The 18,155-nt window shown below is 36.2% G+C and overlaps 1 protein-coding gene across 4 annotated transcripts in view; it reads left to right on the top strand.

The window, feature by feature from the left end:
• The window catches only part of CERT1 (ceramide transporter 1), a 129,086-nt gene that overhangs the window by 96,190 nt on the left and 14,741 nt on the right, over nucleotides 1–18,155 (top strand). For 3 of the 4 annotated variants that reach the window (XM_033852949.2, XM_033852947.2, XM_073802223.1), the window contains 4 exons: nucleotides 2,913–2,999; nucleotides 5,091–5,183; nucleotides 5,690–5,767; nucleotides 12,064–12,159. In XM_033852949.2, the coding sequence (XP_033708840.1) occupies nucleotides 2,913–2,999; nucleotides 5,091–5,183; nucleotides 5,690–5,767; nucleotides 12,064–12,159 (354 nt within the window). The remainder of the gene's footprint in view (nucleotides 1–2,912; nucleotides 3,000–5,090; nucleotides 5,184–5,689; nucleotides 5,768–12,063; nucleotides 12,160–18,155) is intronic. The other variant, XM_033852948.2, reaches the window with a different exon arrangement.

Here is an 18,155-nt window from a genome sequence, read left to right as displayed (position 1 = left end):
GTAACACCTAGCCAATATTCTTCACAGATACCTCTAGTGATAGCTCTATTCCAGGAACAGACCCTCTATCTAAAATTTTTTTAGGCAGTGAGAGGGGAATGTCAAAGTTTCTTCCTGAGTCTTTTGGGCCTTAATTGTTTTTAGCTCAAAATAATCCACATGCCAAAGAGACATTTTGGGGTGGTACGTTTTGCTCCCCTGCAGTTATATTCACTTAATGGTAATTCATCAAGATGTGTACTGTTCTATATGAGTGTTGTAGTTAAATTAAAAGTTGTGTGGGGGGGTGTGGTTTGAAGTGACTTTTGAGGGATCCCCATAACTCTACAAGAACTACTACATTGAATCAAGATTTCTGATATGCCTGTGCGAAATGACAGGAGCATTACAGCATGGTTCTTCCCTCTCTTCTTGTGTGGCCCCAGGTTGTGGCAGCGCAGGGATGATGTTGCTTCTACTTTTTAATGGAGTAGTGACGACTTGGGATTTATTCCAGACAGACCCACAATTGTCCACGTGTCTTATTTTGTATATTTAAAAATTGGGGGAACTTAAACCCAAGCCTGCCTTTTCAGCCTTCAGTTTGATCTCAGGTGGCCTCAGCTTGCAGAGGCTTGAAGCAGGGTTTCGGTTCCCAGCCAGAGATTGAGGTCGGGTTACGGTGGTGAGAGCACCAAATCCTAGCCACTAGACCAGTGGTCAGTGACAAGGCCCTGGCCCTTCAGCTTTGCAGAAAAGAATTCCCACAAAGACGGAAAGTAGTGAAACAAGTAAAGTGTTTATTAGGAGGAAGAAAAGAGTACAGTACGTGTGGATAGACACAGGGGCAGACTCAGAGAGTCACGCCCTCGTGGTAGTTTGAATCACTTATATGGGGCGTTTCTTCCCGGTTTCCTTTGGCCAATCATTTTGATTTGCCTGGTTCAGAGTTCGTATTTGGTATATCTCAGGATCCTCCCATGTGTGCACGCACATCTCTTAAGCCGAGATGGATTCTACTGAAGAGGCCTATGGGTAGTTAGCATCACTTACTGTGGGGTGGCGCCCCCTCCCTTTTTGACCTCCAAGGAGCCTTTCTGTGCATGTGTAGTCAGGGAGGTCTCCTGACTTCAAGAATGAGAAATATGTGTTCTCTTATCTTCTATCTGGGCAGGGCCCAGCCTCCTCCTCCTATTTTCGTCATAGAGTATCCACAGAGAACGAACTCCAGCTGTTTGCCCCAGGGGCCCATCTATCTCCTGCCTCAAGTTTAATAGTAATATGAAGCTGCTGTAGAGAGGGATATTTCCCCCTCTGCCCCTCTTCAGTTCTTGTGGCTGGACTAATAATAAAATGGACACAAGATAGATTAATAGGAGAAAAACAAATTTTAATTCATGTGTGTGTGGGTCCCACAGAAATGGGACCAAAACAGTGGCCAAAGCAGGCAGGTTTTATACTCTCAACAAAGAAACAACAAAGTTGTGAGGGCAAAGAAACTTAGGTTTGGGGTGCCCAATGAGTGAAAAATCTAAACAGAGTTTGGACTTGGAGTAGTAAATGTAAAATGTAACAAGATTTGTTTATATAGGTTTCCTGCTTCTCAGACCAGATTCCCTATCTTTGACAATAATGGTGTCCTACCTCCAGATGCAGGGAATACACATTTCACATGAGATTTGTTTCCTGCTTTCAGGGAGACAGGAGTGTCTCCTGTGGCACTGGCCATTTCTTGAGTAACCTTAATTCAAAATAATCAATGTGCCACTGAGGCACATTTTGGGGTAGCCTACTCTGGGCCCCAACAAAGCTATTGTTCCACTTACAGTCCACTTAAATTTGTTTTAACACAGCAAGATACACACATAGCTTGCTTGTTTCCATTTTGCTATTGTTCTTTATATTTTTATCTTCTGATACAGCTGAGGTTCTACTTGCATTAGAACTACTTGGAGGACTTATTAAACACGCATATTCCTGGCTCCACCCAAGACCTACTGCAAAGTAATTTCTGCGAATGGGGGCCTGGGAATTTTCATTTTAACAGGTTCCCCAGGCAGTTCCCCAAGTGATTGAGAACCACTGCTCTACCATTCTAAGCAGGCTTTCAAGCATCAGTTCAACTTTTTTTTCTCTATGATATTATTGTCTTTGCTTATAGGAAGGTTCCCCTCAGAAGCCCTATCTGTACTTCTCATTGGCTATAGATCTGCAACTTTGTACTTAAAACCTTCCTGCAATTTTATATGGTTTCCGTCGATAAGTCCTCAAGTCACAGGTACTCAGCTCTGCCACTGTACCATGAAAACAGATATAAACCATACATGAATGAACATGATTATATTCCAATAAAGCTTTATTTAAAATTCATATAATTCCCACATGTCATGAATTTTTTTTTTTTTTTTTTAACTTTTTCCTTTTTTTTTTGGGCCATGCCACTCAGTTTGTGGGATCTTAGTTCCCTGACCAGGGATTGAACCTGGGCCCTCAGCAGTGAAAGCACAGAGTCCTAACCACTGGACCGCCAGGGAATTCCCCATGAAATCTTGTTATTGTTTCCCAGCCATTTAGAAATGAAATTCTGAGCTTAAAGCCCATTCTGAAAGTAGGCAGTAGACTAGAATTGACCCACAGGCCATAGTTCACCAACCCCCTGCTCTAGATTGTTGCCCTAACACAGTGTCGGTCAATATACAGTAAGTATTTGAGTACTGAGTGAGTGAATTAATTGTAACACTCTGTGCACTGATTTTGCACAGAGCAATATGTTGTTCATCTTTGTGATAATATTACCTAGTGTACTAACTGGTTCAGAAATGTTTGTCAGCTCACTTTTCAACTTTCTCCTAGAGTTAATGCCATGCCAGGGTTATCAATGTTTTCTATTTTCTTGAATCAACAGCTTTTTTTTCCCCTGTATGTCTGAATAGGAAGGCCCAAACAGTTTGATTAATGAGGAAGAGTTCTTTGATGCTGTGGAAGCTGCTCTTGACAGGCAAGATAAAATAGAAGAACAGGTATGTATATTATTAAAAATTATTAAAAATCCTTGATGTATGTTATTCATATAAATAGAATTTGAAATCATGATCCTAATAACCTAAAAATGAACTCTCGTCTACAGTGAGTCACAAATGTAGAAGAATCTTTATTAGTCACTTTATTGACCAATTTCCAAGCAATAGAAAGAAGACTAATGATTGTTTAAAGCAGGCATGCATAATTAACATGAATTAAATGGAAATATTCTGCCTGTTCCCCTTGAAGTATCCAACCTATTATCATTCTGTTAATACAAAGTATATATTTGCTCTGAGTAAAACAGTCTCTTTGAATTTCTCTTCACCACCAAGTGCCATATGAATTCAAAAGGAAGATGACCAAGAATTTATTTTTCTTCTATGTTAGTACCATTCAGTTTTTATTATTAACTCATTTATTGCTTTCACTACCTTCACCTTAATTACTTCCTCACTTTTAACTTTGCTCAGTGTTTTTTCATCATTAAATTCACAGCAGTTATACCCAGCTCCTTCTGTGGAAATTGAAGGAAGGCATTTCTAAAACCCTTTAACTCTAGTGTCAAGATTAATTTGAGCCTTTACCTTTAATTCTGCAACAATGCAGTTACCATATATTACCACTAGATGGTACTTAAAGATGAATTTTAGTTATTCTTCTCAAGACTTTAAGCATCTTGCAAATAAATCATATGTGTATCAGTTTTATACTACAAATTAACTTGCATAGAAGAATTGGCTTGTTTATTCCCTCTGATTGCTAGGGCAGTCATGGCTATTATGCCCATTTACTGATCTATCTATCCGAGGGTAAGTCATCTGCAATAGTGGCTGTTTGCTTTTCATGCTTATTTTTCCCCTGTTTTTTATCAATGATGAAAAGTTTGTCACATTAATTTATAAAAGCTTACTGCTCATTTTTTATACCCAAAAGATGCTACACAGCACTCAATAGAACTATCAGTTCCTAAATAAGGTCTAATTTTGGATGCCAAAAATATCTGAAATAGCATCATTGTATTTGGTTTTTTAGGGTGTTTTGGGTGTTCTTTTTTTTTTCCCCTTCACTGTGTTTTCACTTTTGTTTTAATCTAAGTTGTGTTATTTCGTGAAGAATAGCAAACTGTGAGGTCAAGACAAGTTAGTCTTAGTTTTGCCAGTAACTGTGTAGCTCTAAACATATCACTTAAATCCTCTGGGCCTTGGTTTTCTAATCTGAAACAAGGAGTTGGACAAGATGATTCAGATCATCCCTTCTGGCTCTAAAATGCTCCTCCACTGAGTATCAATATGGTGGTTGAGCTGGAGTTGAAGAGAATCAATAAAAACTTCTGTATGCTTTAGAAAAAAGAAATATTCACAGGGCGATCAACTCATTTAATATCAGTCTATTCCTGACACTCTACTAGATAAAAACAAGTCATTAAACAGACCATGATTTTCTTTGCCTGAGAGCCAGGCACGTTGATATGACAAAGATAATCACACACACAATACAGCATAGTTTCTGGTACAGTATATTTAGTAAATATTTATTGAACAAGTGAGAAGAAACTAGGCAAGCTGAGAAGGAGGCAAGAGGTTAAGTGGCAGCTTAACAAGAGTGAGGTGATGGGATGAAGGCAGAATACCTTCATGGAAAGGAGACAAAGATATACATGATATGTTCTTTTGAACATAACTGAAGCAAACAATGATTATTGGTTCAAATAATACAGCCCTCCAAGGCCCTGATGATGTGGAATGATTGGAATAATTTGGCCAGAGTTAGGATAAGAAAATTATTTTGGTAGCAGTGTTAAGGTTGATTCATGGTAAATGGTGCCATGCTGGTATTGGAAATCCTGACTGGGAGCAAAAATAAAAGAACTAATCCTTGGTAGTGTCTACGGAATCCAAAAGAAGAAAATTGGGATACATGAAGTGTCAAGATTTGGCAAGGCTTGTATCTTTGTATCTTTAGAGTAACTTCATAATTCAAATATTTATAAGAACTAAAGTATTCAGTAATTAAATGTTATATTATCCATTCTTAAGCTGCAAAATACACTTCGAAACCTTCCCATTTAACATTATATGTTTTCTTAGTCACAGAGTGAAAAGGTCAGGTTACATTGGCCTACTTCAATGCCATCTGGAGATGCCTTTTCTTCTGTGGGGACTCATAGATTTGTCCAAAAGGTAAGCTAATGTCACAGTTCACTAAAAGTATATGCTATATTTTTCTTCACTGTTGACGAAACTATCCTGTTATATAAAGTCTTTTTCCTTTTCTTGAATTTAAGTAATGAGATTTTTTGGTATTACATGTTTTCTTCCATATACATCCTCCAGAACTGCTAGAAATCTTCTGAACATAATGTTCTTTCTTTTTTATTTAAGGGGGAAAGAAGGGTGGGGGAATAGGGAGTAGCTTGTCCAAAATAGTTAACCAGAAGCATAGCCAGTGATATTAGATCTCTTTTTCCTTTGGGGTTAAGTGGTATTATTTTGTATTATTGGAAGCACTGCATTCGATTCTGGAGCATAACACATAATAGGTGCATGAAGTCAGCACTTGCTGCTGAGCTTGTTTCATATAGTGCTTTGTTCTCTCTTTCTTTATCTTGTGTTTGGAAGTTGGTACTGAATGCTCTGTTGTGCCTTTGTTCTGATTACTTGGTTTTTTCTTTGTCTGTCTCTGGTAGCCCTATAGTCGCTCTTCCTCCATGTCTTCCATTGATCTAGTCAGTGCCTCTGACGATGTTCACAGATTCAGCTCCCAGGTACTGTATGAATGTATAGAGTGGACTTGAGACTTTCTGTGCTATATTTCAGCCTGCTTTCCCAGTTCCTAGAAATCTTTTGGTTAGGCCACTTGTTTTGGTTTTGAATTTTAAATAGTAACATCAAGCATTAAAGAAAGCCTTCCTTATCTGCTAAATAGTTCCTCTGCCAGGCTTGCATGTGCCCTTTGTATCCTCTATTGTGAATAGCTTGGAATTTCGCCATATAGGAGATACTCCTGAAAGATTTCAAATTGAATTGAAACGAATAGAAGGTACCTGGTTTTTAACTATCCTGTGATATCTGTTTCTTCAGACAGGATTCAGCAACTTTTGTGGACATGGTCTATAGGATATGTTATAGCATTAAAGCAGGTTTCAAGCCTTACTTCTAACCTAATTTAAAATATTTCATAATATTTTCAACAGGGAAATAATTTTTTAAATAAAATTTGTCTCATTACCATTATACTAAGCTTCATTGAACAGGTTGCGTTTTGCTTTGGCAAATTATCCCTGGAAATGAGTATTCCAGTCCATATGACAAATCTATGGAAATTGATTTTAAATTGTTTAGTATCAGCACGGGTTAGGAATTTAGGACAGGAAGCTGGATGCTTGCAGTCTCTGCCCTCATAATAAAATCAAAGTATCAATGGAGGAATATTTTTTTAGCATCAGCATTAGGTTAAAAATTTTTTTTTAATCTTCACATATTTGCCATTCAACTTTGTATTTTTATGGTGTTTGCATTTTATTGGATTGCAATATGTCATAGTATGTTAAGAACCTGAGCTCTGTAGTCAAAATGACCAAGTTTAAATCCGGTTTCTTGCATGATGTTTGACAACTTTTCTAACTCCTCTGTGCTTTGCTTCTGTCATCTAGCTAGGAATGTGATAGAGCTAGAACCTAGCATGTAGTAAGTGCTCAGTAAGTGAGCTTTTATCATTATAATATTATTTCTTTGAGCTAATCAAACTTATCTACATTATTTTTTCTCTATCAGAGTGTTCCAATAAAAAATTTTTAAGTCAGTTTAAAACAGGCATACAAATAAAATTTACATTAGTTTTCAACTATGTAATAAATAAGAAAATTAAGTTTAAGACTTAAATTTTTTTCTGACTTTTGTAGCTTTTTTTTTCCTTGAACATTTTTGGGAAAGAGATGCATCAGTTCCTCATCAGAAATTACCCTTAGCCAGATTTATTACAATATTTCTTACCTATTGCTCATTCATTTATGTATGCTTTTAAAATAGTGACATACTCACAATAAATCATTGACCAAACTAGATTATACTGGGAGACTTTGGTTTATTCTTAATTAAGCTCCACCTTGCATTAAAATAATAAATTAACAGACTAAAAGACATCAGTACTGGTCACCATTTTCCCTTAAAATATAGAAATATATAGGCTATAAATTTTTTAAAATGTAATGAGAGCAAGAAAAGAATTTGAGCCGCTGATAGGTGCCTAAGAATTAGGGCTTCAGAACCCAGACCTGGGCCTTAGCTATAGAGATATATAAAACAGCTGAAAGCCTTTGAATACAGGTGAACTATCACTGAGAAGCAGGTGTCCACATTTTTATAAGACTGTCAAATTGTAGCTTCTTTACCTAATTTTTTGTGTAACTTTTGTGTATAAGTTGAGAAAAATCTTTCTAGTATTTTTTTTCTAATGTATGATGTTTGTTATTGATCCGATTCTTTTTTTAAACTTTTGATTATTCTACTGTTTTATATTCCAGAAGAGGAAATGAAGGAAAACAGCATTGAGGTCTTCAAGTATTTATTTTCCTTGCTAAAGTATTTGTTGTCATTAGCAGACTTGGGCTCTGGCAGTTAACTATTGATTAATTTGGCTTTGCTATCTACTTATAAGTCTTGGCTCATGACTGTTTTGTTCTTGTTGAAATAATGGTCATAGTCCTGCTTGAGTAAGATACTTAAATGTAGAACTGAGAGATTCCCTGAAAATAACTTCAAATAAAATATGTGACTCTACTAGGAAATTAGTAGCAACACGTGAATCTGTATCTGTCTGATGGACAGATGTTGGAAATGAAGTAGCTCTCGATGAAAGTGTATAGAAATTAGGAAGGACTTAGATTTATAAATGGATCTTCTTGACCACATTTATTTCTATAACAGTTACCACCTAAAGATGTCACCTCAAAAATCAGAGGGAAATAAAAAGCATCCTTAGTTGGGGGAAAGAAAAAAAGAAAATCAAAGGGTGGGTAGTACATCTTGGGTTAATATATGATGAGCATCACCATTACAAAAACAATTCTGCGTAAAGCTTTTTCCCACTTTTGTGCATAGTAACATCATTGTTGTGGTAATTATTTATTTTACCCCTCCCTTTTGTATTGTATCAGTATAAGTAATAGAATGCTAATTTAGCTGAACTAGAAAGTAGAGTAAATAAAATTACTAGATCACTATTAATATTCTTATGCATATCCTTTTTCCACATATATGTAAATTAAATAAAATCAGTCACATATTGATTACACACACCTTAGTACTTGTTTTTTCCTACCAAAGTGGGTAATTCTATATATACTGTTTTGTAACTAGCTGTTTTGTTTTTTTAAAGCACAAATATAATTAGACCCATGTTCCCATCAGTAAATATAGGTCTAGATCTCCTTGTCTGTTGTATGGATATGAATACTAGATTTACCTACTCACCTAATATTGAACATTTAGTTTATTTTCAGTTAGTCTCTGTTATTTAATAAATAGTGCTACATGGGCATCCTTGTATATACAGCATCCTTGTATGTACATCTTTGTACACTTATCCAATTATTTCCTTAGAATATATTTCTAGAAGTAGAATTTTTAGGACAAAGGCCATGCACACACCCAAGTTTTTTATTCTTATTGCCAAACTGTTCATTAGAAAAGTTGAACCAGCTACACTCCCAGGTCAGTTTTCTTTTGCTATACTGACACTGAATATTATTATTCAGTTAATATTTGCCAATCTGATAGAATAAAAGTGTTATTTTTCTTCTCGGCTAATTGCATTTTTCAGTGAATTGGCTATTCATGTCCTTGACCATTTTTCTTTTGGGTTAACAGTACACTGTTAATTTGTTATTAATAAATTATTGTATCCAACAGATCCCTTTATGACTCTGTAACAATAAGCATAGCTGTATTCCTTTCATATGGGTAAGAAAAAGAGATCCAAGCTCTGTTTGAGCCCTTCTGAGACTTTTGCTCAATACAATTTTGTTGTACCATCAAAGGACAATTTTCTATTAAAGTTTCTATATTAATAATATTAGAAAGATCCAATTAGATCTAGCCTCCTAAAATGGCATACTGAGTGATTCAAATGTGAAGTGAAAGAAAAGGTAAGAATTGGAGTGCCATCACCTCTATTTCAAATCTGTTTTGTCTTCAGTTTTTTCATAGTTCATTTGGTATGAAGATGCTGTATGTAAGGTGCAAAAAAATCAAGGGCATGATTCCTGAAATTATGCTTAGTGTAAAATTCAGCCTTTTTTTTTTAAGCCTTGTTTTTTTAAGTGATAGATGTTTCTAGTAACGTTTTCTAGTAATCAAATTTTGAACCTGATAAGGTAGAAAATTTGGCATATGTTTATTCTTGTCATCCAATTAATGGTCCCTAGTTTCCCACTTATTTTTGAGGTAGAGTCGTAACTGAAAACAGTAAATGGAGCATCTTTAGATTTATATCTGAAATGTGAGTGTGGTCACATGTGCCCACGTCATTGCCCCTATAGAAACATTGGCTACTGCATATTTTAACATAAAATTCGTAATAGTGAAATTTTACCAGTATCATCTTTCTTTTTAACCTTAATGTTATTACCTCGGGGAATATACCATAATGGATAAAGATTCCTTGATGAAGGCTTTCCAGACATGGTTAGTACAGTAATTGGGTACTTCGATAGTTTCATTAATTTCCTAGGAGCACAGTACTGAATACATCTTGTTTGTTTGTCTGTTGGACTTTTTCAAGCCCTCTTAAGGAAATAAATGAGGACAAAAGACTGAAAACTTTTCCATAGATGCAGTGGTAACTATTCTTTCATCTATCTAGAAAGACAATGTTGAATGCATTTACTGTACATTGTTTCAAACTTAAGTTACCTTCTATCAATTTGTATTTGTGGAATCTGGTTTCTATTTGCAATGAAGCATAAATCAAAAACACCTCGTTTTTCAAACATTTGAAATAACTAATTTAGGAATAATCTCCTAAACAGAAACACAATTACCTGCAATATTTTTCAACAAAAGAGCTAAATGGCACTGAAGTTTTTTTACACAGAACTCTCTTTGTTTTTTAGCAGAATAAAATCCTTAACATTCTTCTTTCACAAGTAATCCATTTAAAATAGGGCCTATTTGGGGGAAACATTTCTTTCTGCCTCTAATCTCATAATAAATATGGGTGTTCTTAACTCCCAGTGTCGTACCTAAAAGTACATACGTATTCAGATCTGAAGATTTTTTAAGATCTTGGGATCTAAAAATCATAAAAAAACTTTTCCCAATCATGATGTGACACAGACAAATGAATCAAGCCAGTGCTACTGTTGAGGCTTTATTTATGCATACTAACTGGGACTTTCTTTGTTCTTCGTCTTTTGGTAATAAAATATGTTTTGTATGTATTATTTGTAACTTGGAGTCCTACATTAGTCATCCTTACCCTCTCAAAGCAGATTTCAAAATTTTAGAGGCACAAAGGTTTTTTCCAGTCAGCCTCTGAAGTTATGTTTTCTAATTAAGGCTTTGTAAAATTATAGAGGTACTAGTAGTCATGTTTTAAAATTTCTTTCAAGTCTGTAACCCAGCACCATTCACATTAAAGGTTATGAGTAAAGAAATAATATATTATGTAATGTTTATTTAGTACAAAACTAGATTGTAGAATTTCCTCATAATCATTTTTATCAAAAACTTTTCTGGTGATCATTGCCAATTAAAGAGATACTTAAAGCCATAACTACTTTCAGTAACCAAAATTGCATTCTGAAATCCAGAAAACTTGGTTTACACATCACAATAACATATTGATAACATCCTTTTATGTAGAAAAATTATATCCCCAGGGTGAATAATTTTAAGATCTCTGCCCCCAAAGTATTCATGTATTTATTTCAAAACACATGTAAACCTGGTTCTTACGTTTCCCTGACAAATGCAATAGACTTTATGTAAAATAAGTAATTAAACTTAGGAATAAATCTTAAAATTGAAGTATATAATATGCATATTTTTCAACTCTTTTCTGCCTTCTCTTAATAATATTACTAGGTAAACAAAATTATGAGTAAAAGTTCAGAAAATAGAACTTAGAAACTAAGTGTCTATGCGTAGATGGTAAAAGTGGCAGTTCCTTCAGAGATGATCTTTCTGTCACTTCAGTTCTGTTTAAAAATATGTTTCATAATAGGAAGGTTTCCAAAGAACACTTAAATGAAATCTTACCAATAAATCTGATTGAGGATTCTGGGAGTGTGAACTGTTTGACCTTATTTGCTTATAAAAGATGGGTAGGGGTAATTTGATAGTTAAAAGCAGAGGTTGCAATTTAAATTTAGTAAAAGAAATTTAGTAAGAAATTTAGTTAGAAATTTAGAAAGAATGAACTATTAATAAAAGGTGATAATTTGCAAATCTTTGTGTGTATGATTATTAGCATTGTCCCTAAAAGAGTTTAGACCAATGAAATTGGAATCAAATATGTAGAGGGATTGGTTATTTTTTAAGTTGGCTTATATTCATGATAAAAGAGGAGCTTATCAGTGAAATAACAAAAATCTTCTTACCTTTTTGTAGAGAAGTCTTGACAAATAACGAGCTTCCTAATATCTCTATATAGTCTTAAATATAGGAACATTGGACTAGGTCATCTCTTTGTGCCCCTTTTACCCTTAATGTTCCATGATTTTATGCTTTAAGACATTATCTCTGTAAGGATGCATTTTATGATGAAGGAATAATTATTTTTTTGGTCACTTGATGCACATTAGGCCAATATGTTATTAGAGTGAAGCACCTTCCTTCCCCGCATTTCTCCTTCCTGTCATTAACCTGGATATGATATCTGGAATGTGGACTAAAACTCTTCAACACTATATAAACCTACTAACCTTTGTGCATTTGGTTGCTTAGCTTTCTAAGAACATCATTTCTGAACTGAAGTAAACTGAATACCATTCTGTTTTAGAGATTATGACATAGCTATTAATTGGAGGAGGATTCTTATGGCTCTATTTTTCTTTTTAAGGTTGAAGAGATGGTGCAGAACCACATGACTTACTCATTACAGGATGTAGGTGGAGATGCCAATTGGCAGTTGGTTGTAGAAGAAGGAGAAATGAAGGTAATTCCCAGTGTATTGTAGGTTGCTAATTGCAGCCCTGTTGCAATCATACTATATTATTACTACTGATATAAGTAAGATAGCATTTAAAATTTTCTTTTAAATAAATTATTACATGTGATCAAAGAAGCACTAAATATTGAGAAATAAAATGTCCTTTTGCTTCCCTGGTTTAGCTTTTACATAATTTCTTTATGATCATAATATAAATCTGTGCACAGATCATTCTGTTTTACCTAGGCCATGGAGAAAATAGTTTGGGGGTTTCAGTATGAACAGGTCATAATTAGCTGATGTCTCTCTCTTCGGATATTTCTCTCTTTTAATATACTAAATGTTGTGCCCAGGTGTCACTTTTTTCCCTCTTTGGTCTGTACCTCACTTCTTGGTCTTTCTCTCACTGCATCTTTTTTTGATATTTGGACATTGGTTAGCTAATCTTGCTCACATCCCTAAACACAGAAGACAGTAAGCGCAAGGAACAAGAGATTGAGAGCTGGGTTGAAAAGCAGCAGCAGCAGCATTGAACTTTGGATTACTTCATGCCCAAGGTGCTATGCTAACAATAAAGAGATGTTTAATAAGACTCCCTGCAAGCTGAAACTTTGGTTGGAGAAAGAGGGCATTGACATTTAAAAGATTACTTAGGGCTTCCCTGGTGGCGTAGTGGTTGAGAGTCCGCCTGCCGATGCAGGGGACACGGGTTTGTGCCCCGGTCTGGGAAGATGAGTCCGCCTGCCGATGTAGGGGACACGGGTTCGTGCCCTGGTCCGGGAAGATCCCACATGCCGCGGAGCAGCTGGGCCTGTGAACCATGGCCGCTGAGCCTGCGTGTCTGAGCCTGTGCTCCGCAACGGGAGAGGCCACAACAGTGAGAGGCCGCATACCGCAAAAAAAAAAAAAAAAAAAAAAAAATTAGCTCCGTTGGATAACAGTGAGTGAAAAGTACAGGTGAATAGTGGAGAAAAATTGGAAAAGAAAGAGATCTCTGATTTGAGACAGATTGTTTTACACTGAGGAGCATTTGAACTATGTCTAGAAATGGAAACAAGGTTATGACAAAGGTGAGGTGAGGGCATTTTAGAAAAGAAATATAACATGAGCTAAAACTTCAAAGCAAATTTTGTATTCAGGAGTTTTGTATAGACTTTTGACCAGAATTATTCTAGCAAATGAGATACAATATTAGATGTTGGGATTTCCTCTCCTCCTGAATATGGAAGAAATTAAGAAATAAGATAGAGGAGATAGGCAAATGAGATACCAAAATGTTAGTTATAATTCTAATAAGCTGATTGGAGAGCATGAAGACCAGCTGCCATGAGGTCTTGCTAACATGTTACCCCAGAATTAAACATAGTACTTCTAAAAACTATTTTATTTATTTATTTTTGTCTGTGTCGGGTCTTAGTTGCAGCATATGGGATCTTTGTTGCAGCATGCGGGATCTTTCATTGCGGTGCGCAGGCTTCTCTCTAGTTGTGGCACACGGGCTCCAGAGCACATGGGCTCTATGGTTGCGGCACGTGGGCTCTCTGGTTGAAGCTTGGGGGCTCAGTAGTTACAGTGCACGGCATGTGGGATCTTAGTTCCCCACCAGGGATCGAACCCATGTCCCCTGCATTGGAAGGTGGATTCTTAACCACTGGACCACCAGGGAAGTCCCCTAAACATAATATTTCTGACATAGCTGGATAGTCCCAGGCCTTCCCCCACAAGAGCAAGCCCCAAAAGCAGACCAGCATACATCCTGTCCACAGGTGGAGGGGTTGAGCCAGGCCTTCCTAGTCTTCCTTCTGTGCTCACCATTCAGATGTCCCCATTTCCCCCCAAGGAGGAGGAAGTGAAAGGGTGAAGAGAAACCAGGATACTCTAGATGATGGTCTTCCACATGGAATGAGTGGTAGAGAAAAAGTTCTCCTACAACTTTAGAGAGAGAGAAATTGGGACTGGATTATGGGGAGTATAAAATAACCTACTAAACAGAATTTTCTGTTTTCTGTAGCAGTAGGCTAGCCATTGTACACAAAGTAACATTTTTGGAGGACTAGGCTGATAGGGATGAAACTAGAGACCAAGAAAACCACTTCAGAGAGTCAGGTATGAGGTCATGAAAGCTTACCTAAAAAAAGTATCCAGGGCTTCCCTGGTGGCACAGTGTTTAAGAATCCGCCTGCCAATGCAGGAGACACATGTTCGAGCTCTGGTCCAGGAAGATCCCACATGCCCCAGAGCAACTAAGCCCATGCACCACAACTGCTGAGCCCACACTCCACAACAAGAGAAGCCACAACAATGAGAAGCCCACGCACTGCAATAAAGAGTAGCCTCGTTCGCTGCAGCTAGAGAAAGCCCGCACACAGCAACAAAGACCCAACACAGCCAAAAATAAAATAAATAAAATAAAAATTAAAAAAAAAAGTATCCAATAGTAGAAAAGTCTACTTTTCTACATCCATCTACTATGGATGTCTTATAGAAGATTAGTAATGAGCTTAATAACTACATGAAATGTGAGGGAAGGAATCAAAAGTCTAGAGTTCCCAGTTTCCATGACTGGGAAAATATCAGTCCCAATAGCATGAATAAGTATGTAAGGAAAGGTACTTTGGAGAGAGAGATTGTAAAAGAAAAATAATGTGAAATGCCTCACAGTGTTTGGCACCATAGGCACTCCATAAATTGAGAGCTGGTTTTCCCTGTGATAGCATGTTTATTCATTTTTCGAAAGAACTTACTACAGAGCTGTCTAAAGTAGCAAACCCTCTATAATTTTGAAGTAATTAATTTTGTTCAGCAGTTTATGTGTACAGTCTCAGTATTTAAAGCAAGATAGACCTTTTAGGTTTGCAGCCTCAGTATTTAAAAGCAAGATATCATTGATTTTTAAGCGATTTTAGCTTTCCATCATTGGTTCAACAAATAATTGAGTGCCTACTGTGTTTCAGATACTGTTTTAGATGGTGGGGATACAACATTGATCAGAGCTGCCTTAAGTCATTTTCCCTAAGGAGATTATGTTCCAACTAGCTTTATTTGGCCTTCTTAGCCATGTTGAATGGTCTTTGAGAATGTTCAGTAAATAATGCCTAATTTAAATTGATATACTTACTCCTTCAACGACTCACAGTAATTTAGTCATTCATCATATATGCATATGTTTCATAGTTGGTGTTTACCTTGGATTTGTAGTTTTAAATATTTTTATGTGGTAATAATTTGAAATTTTAAACTTTTTGGCAGAATATTTATGTTCCATAAGTATATTTTCATACATAAAATTCTAAAAAGCTGCTAAATGATAAAACATGACTTCAAGTTTGTAGTTTTGGGGTTGGATTTTTTTTTTTAACATGTTTGGGTTTTTTTGATTGTTTTTTTAACATCTTTATTGAAGTATAATTGCTTTACAATGGTGTGTTAGTTTCTGCTTTATAACAAAGTGAAGCAGCTATACATATACATATATGCCCATATGTCCTCCCTCTTGCATCTCCCTCCCACCCTCCCTATTCCACCCCTCTAGGCGGTCACAAAGGACCAAGCTGATCTCCCTGTGCTATGTGGCTGCTTCCCACTAGCTATCTATTTTACATTTGGTAGTATTTATAAGTCCATGACACTCTCTCACTTCGTCGCAGCTTACCCTTCCCCCTCCCCGTGTCCTCAAGTCCATTCTCTATGTCTGCGTCTTTATTCCTGTTCTGCCCCTAGGTTCTTCAGAACCTTTTTTTTTTTTTTTTTTTAGATTCCATATGTATGTGTTAACATATGGTATTTGTCTTTCTCTTTCTGACTTACTTCACTCTGTATGACAGACTCTAGGTCCATCCACCTCACTACAAATAACTCAATTTCGTTTCTTTTTATGGCTGAGTAATATTCCATTATATGTATATGTGCCACATCTTCTTTATCCATTCATCTGTCAGTGAACAATTAGGTTGCTTCCATGTCCTGGCTATTGTAAATAGAGCTGCAATGAACATTGTGGTACATGACTCTGAATTATGGTTTTCTCGGGGTATATACCCAGTAGTGGGATTGCTGGGTCATATGGTAGTTCTGTCTTTAGTTTTTTAAGGAACCTCCATACTGTTCTCCATAGTGGCTGTATCAATTTACATTCCCACCAACAGTGTAAGTGGGTTTCCTTCCCTCCACACCCTCTCCAGAATTTATTCTTTGTAGATTTTTTTGATGATGGCCATTCTGACTGGTGTGAGGTGATACCTCATTGTGGTATTGATTTGAATTTCTCTAATGATTAGTGATGTTGAGCATTCTTTCATGTGTTTGTTGGCAATCTGTATATCTTCTTTGGAGAAATGTCTATTTAGTTCTGCCCATTTTTGGATTGTGTTGTTTGTTTTTTTGATATTGAGTTGCATGAGCTGCTTGTAAATTTTGGAGATTAATCCTTTGTCAGTTGCTTCATTTGCAAATATTTTCTCCCATTGTGAGGGTTGTCTTTTCGTCTTCTTTATGGTTTCCTTTGCTGTGCAAAAGCTTTTAAGTTTCATAAGATCACATTTGTTTATTTTTGTTTTTATTCTATGTCTCTAGAAGGTGGGTCAGAAAGGATCTTGCTATGATTTATGTCAGAGAGTGTTCTGCCTATGTTTTCCTCTAAGAGTTTTATAGTGTCTGGCCTTACATTTAGGTCTTTAATCGTTTTTGAGTTTATTTTTGTGTATGGTGTTAGGGAGTGTTCTAATTTCACTCTTCTACATGTAGCTGTCCAGTTTTCCCAGCACCACTTATTGAAGAGGCTGTCTTTTCTCAATTGTATATTCTTGCCTCCTTTATCAAAAATAAGGTGACCATATGTGCATGGGTTTACCTCTGGGCTTTCTGTCCTGTTCCATTGATCTATATTTCTGTTTTTGTGCCAGTACCATACTGTCTTGATTACTGTAGCTAGGTAGTATAGTCTGAAGTCCAGGAGCCTGATTTCCTCCAGCTCCATTTTTCTTTCTCAAGATTGCTTTGGCTCTTTGGGGTCTTTTGTGTTTCCATGCAAATTGTGAAATTTTTTGTTCTAGTTTTGTGAAAAATGCCATTGGTAGCTTGATAGGGATTGCATTGAATCTGTAGTCTTTGGGTAGTATAGTCATTTTCACAATGTTGATTCTTCCAATCCAAGAACATGGTTTATCTCTCCATCTATTTGTATCATCTTTAATTTCTCCCATCAGTGACATATAGTTTTCTGCATACAGGTCTTTTGTCTCCTTCAGTAGGTTTATTCCTAGGTATTTTTTTCTTTTTGTTGCAGTGGTAAATGGGAGTGTTTCCATAATTTCTCTTTCAGATTTTTCATCATTAGTGGATAGGAATGCAAGAGATTTCTGTGCATTAATTTTGTATCCTGCTACTCTACCAAATTCATTGATTAGCTCCAGTAGTATTCTGGTGGCATCTTCAGGATTCCTCTATGGATAGTATCATGTCATCTGCAAACAGTGACAGCTTTACTTCTTCTTTTCCGATTTGGATTCCTTTTATTTCTTTTTCTTCTCTGATTGCTGTGGCTAAAACTTCCAAAACTATGTTGAATAATAGTGGTGAGAGTGGGCAACCTTGTCTTGTTCCTGATCTTAGTGGAAATGGTTTCAGTTTTTCACCATTGAGGACGATGTTGGCTGTGGGTTTGTCATATATGGCCTTTATTATGTTGAGGTAAGTTCCCTCTATGCCTACTTTCTGCAGGGTTTTTATTATAAATGGGTGTTGAATTTTGTCAGAAGCCTTTTCTGCATCTATTGAGATGATCATATGGTTTTTCTCCTTCAATTTGTTAATATGGTGTATCACATTGATTGATTTGTGTTTATTGCAGAATCCTTGCATTCCTGGGATAAACCCCACTTGATCATCATGGTGTATGATCCTTTTAATGTGCTGTTGGATTCTGTTTGCTTGTATTTTGTTGAGGATTTTTGCATCTGTATTCATAAGTCATATTGGCCTGTAATTCTCTTTCTTTGTGACAT

The sequence above is a fragment of the Tursiops truncatus genome, chromosome 3 (genome assembly GCF_011762595.2).
Source record: "Tursiops truncatus isolate mTurTru1 chromosome 3, mTurTru1.mat.Y, whole genome shotgun sequence".
Lineage (NCBI taxonomy): Eukaryota > Metazoa > Chordata > Mammalia > Artiodactyla > Delphinidae > Tursiops > Tursiops truncatus.
This window is presented reverse-complemented; position numbering and strand designations above follow the sequence as displayed.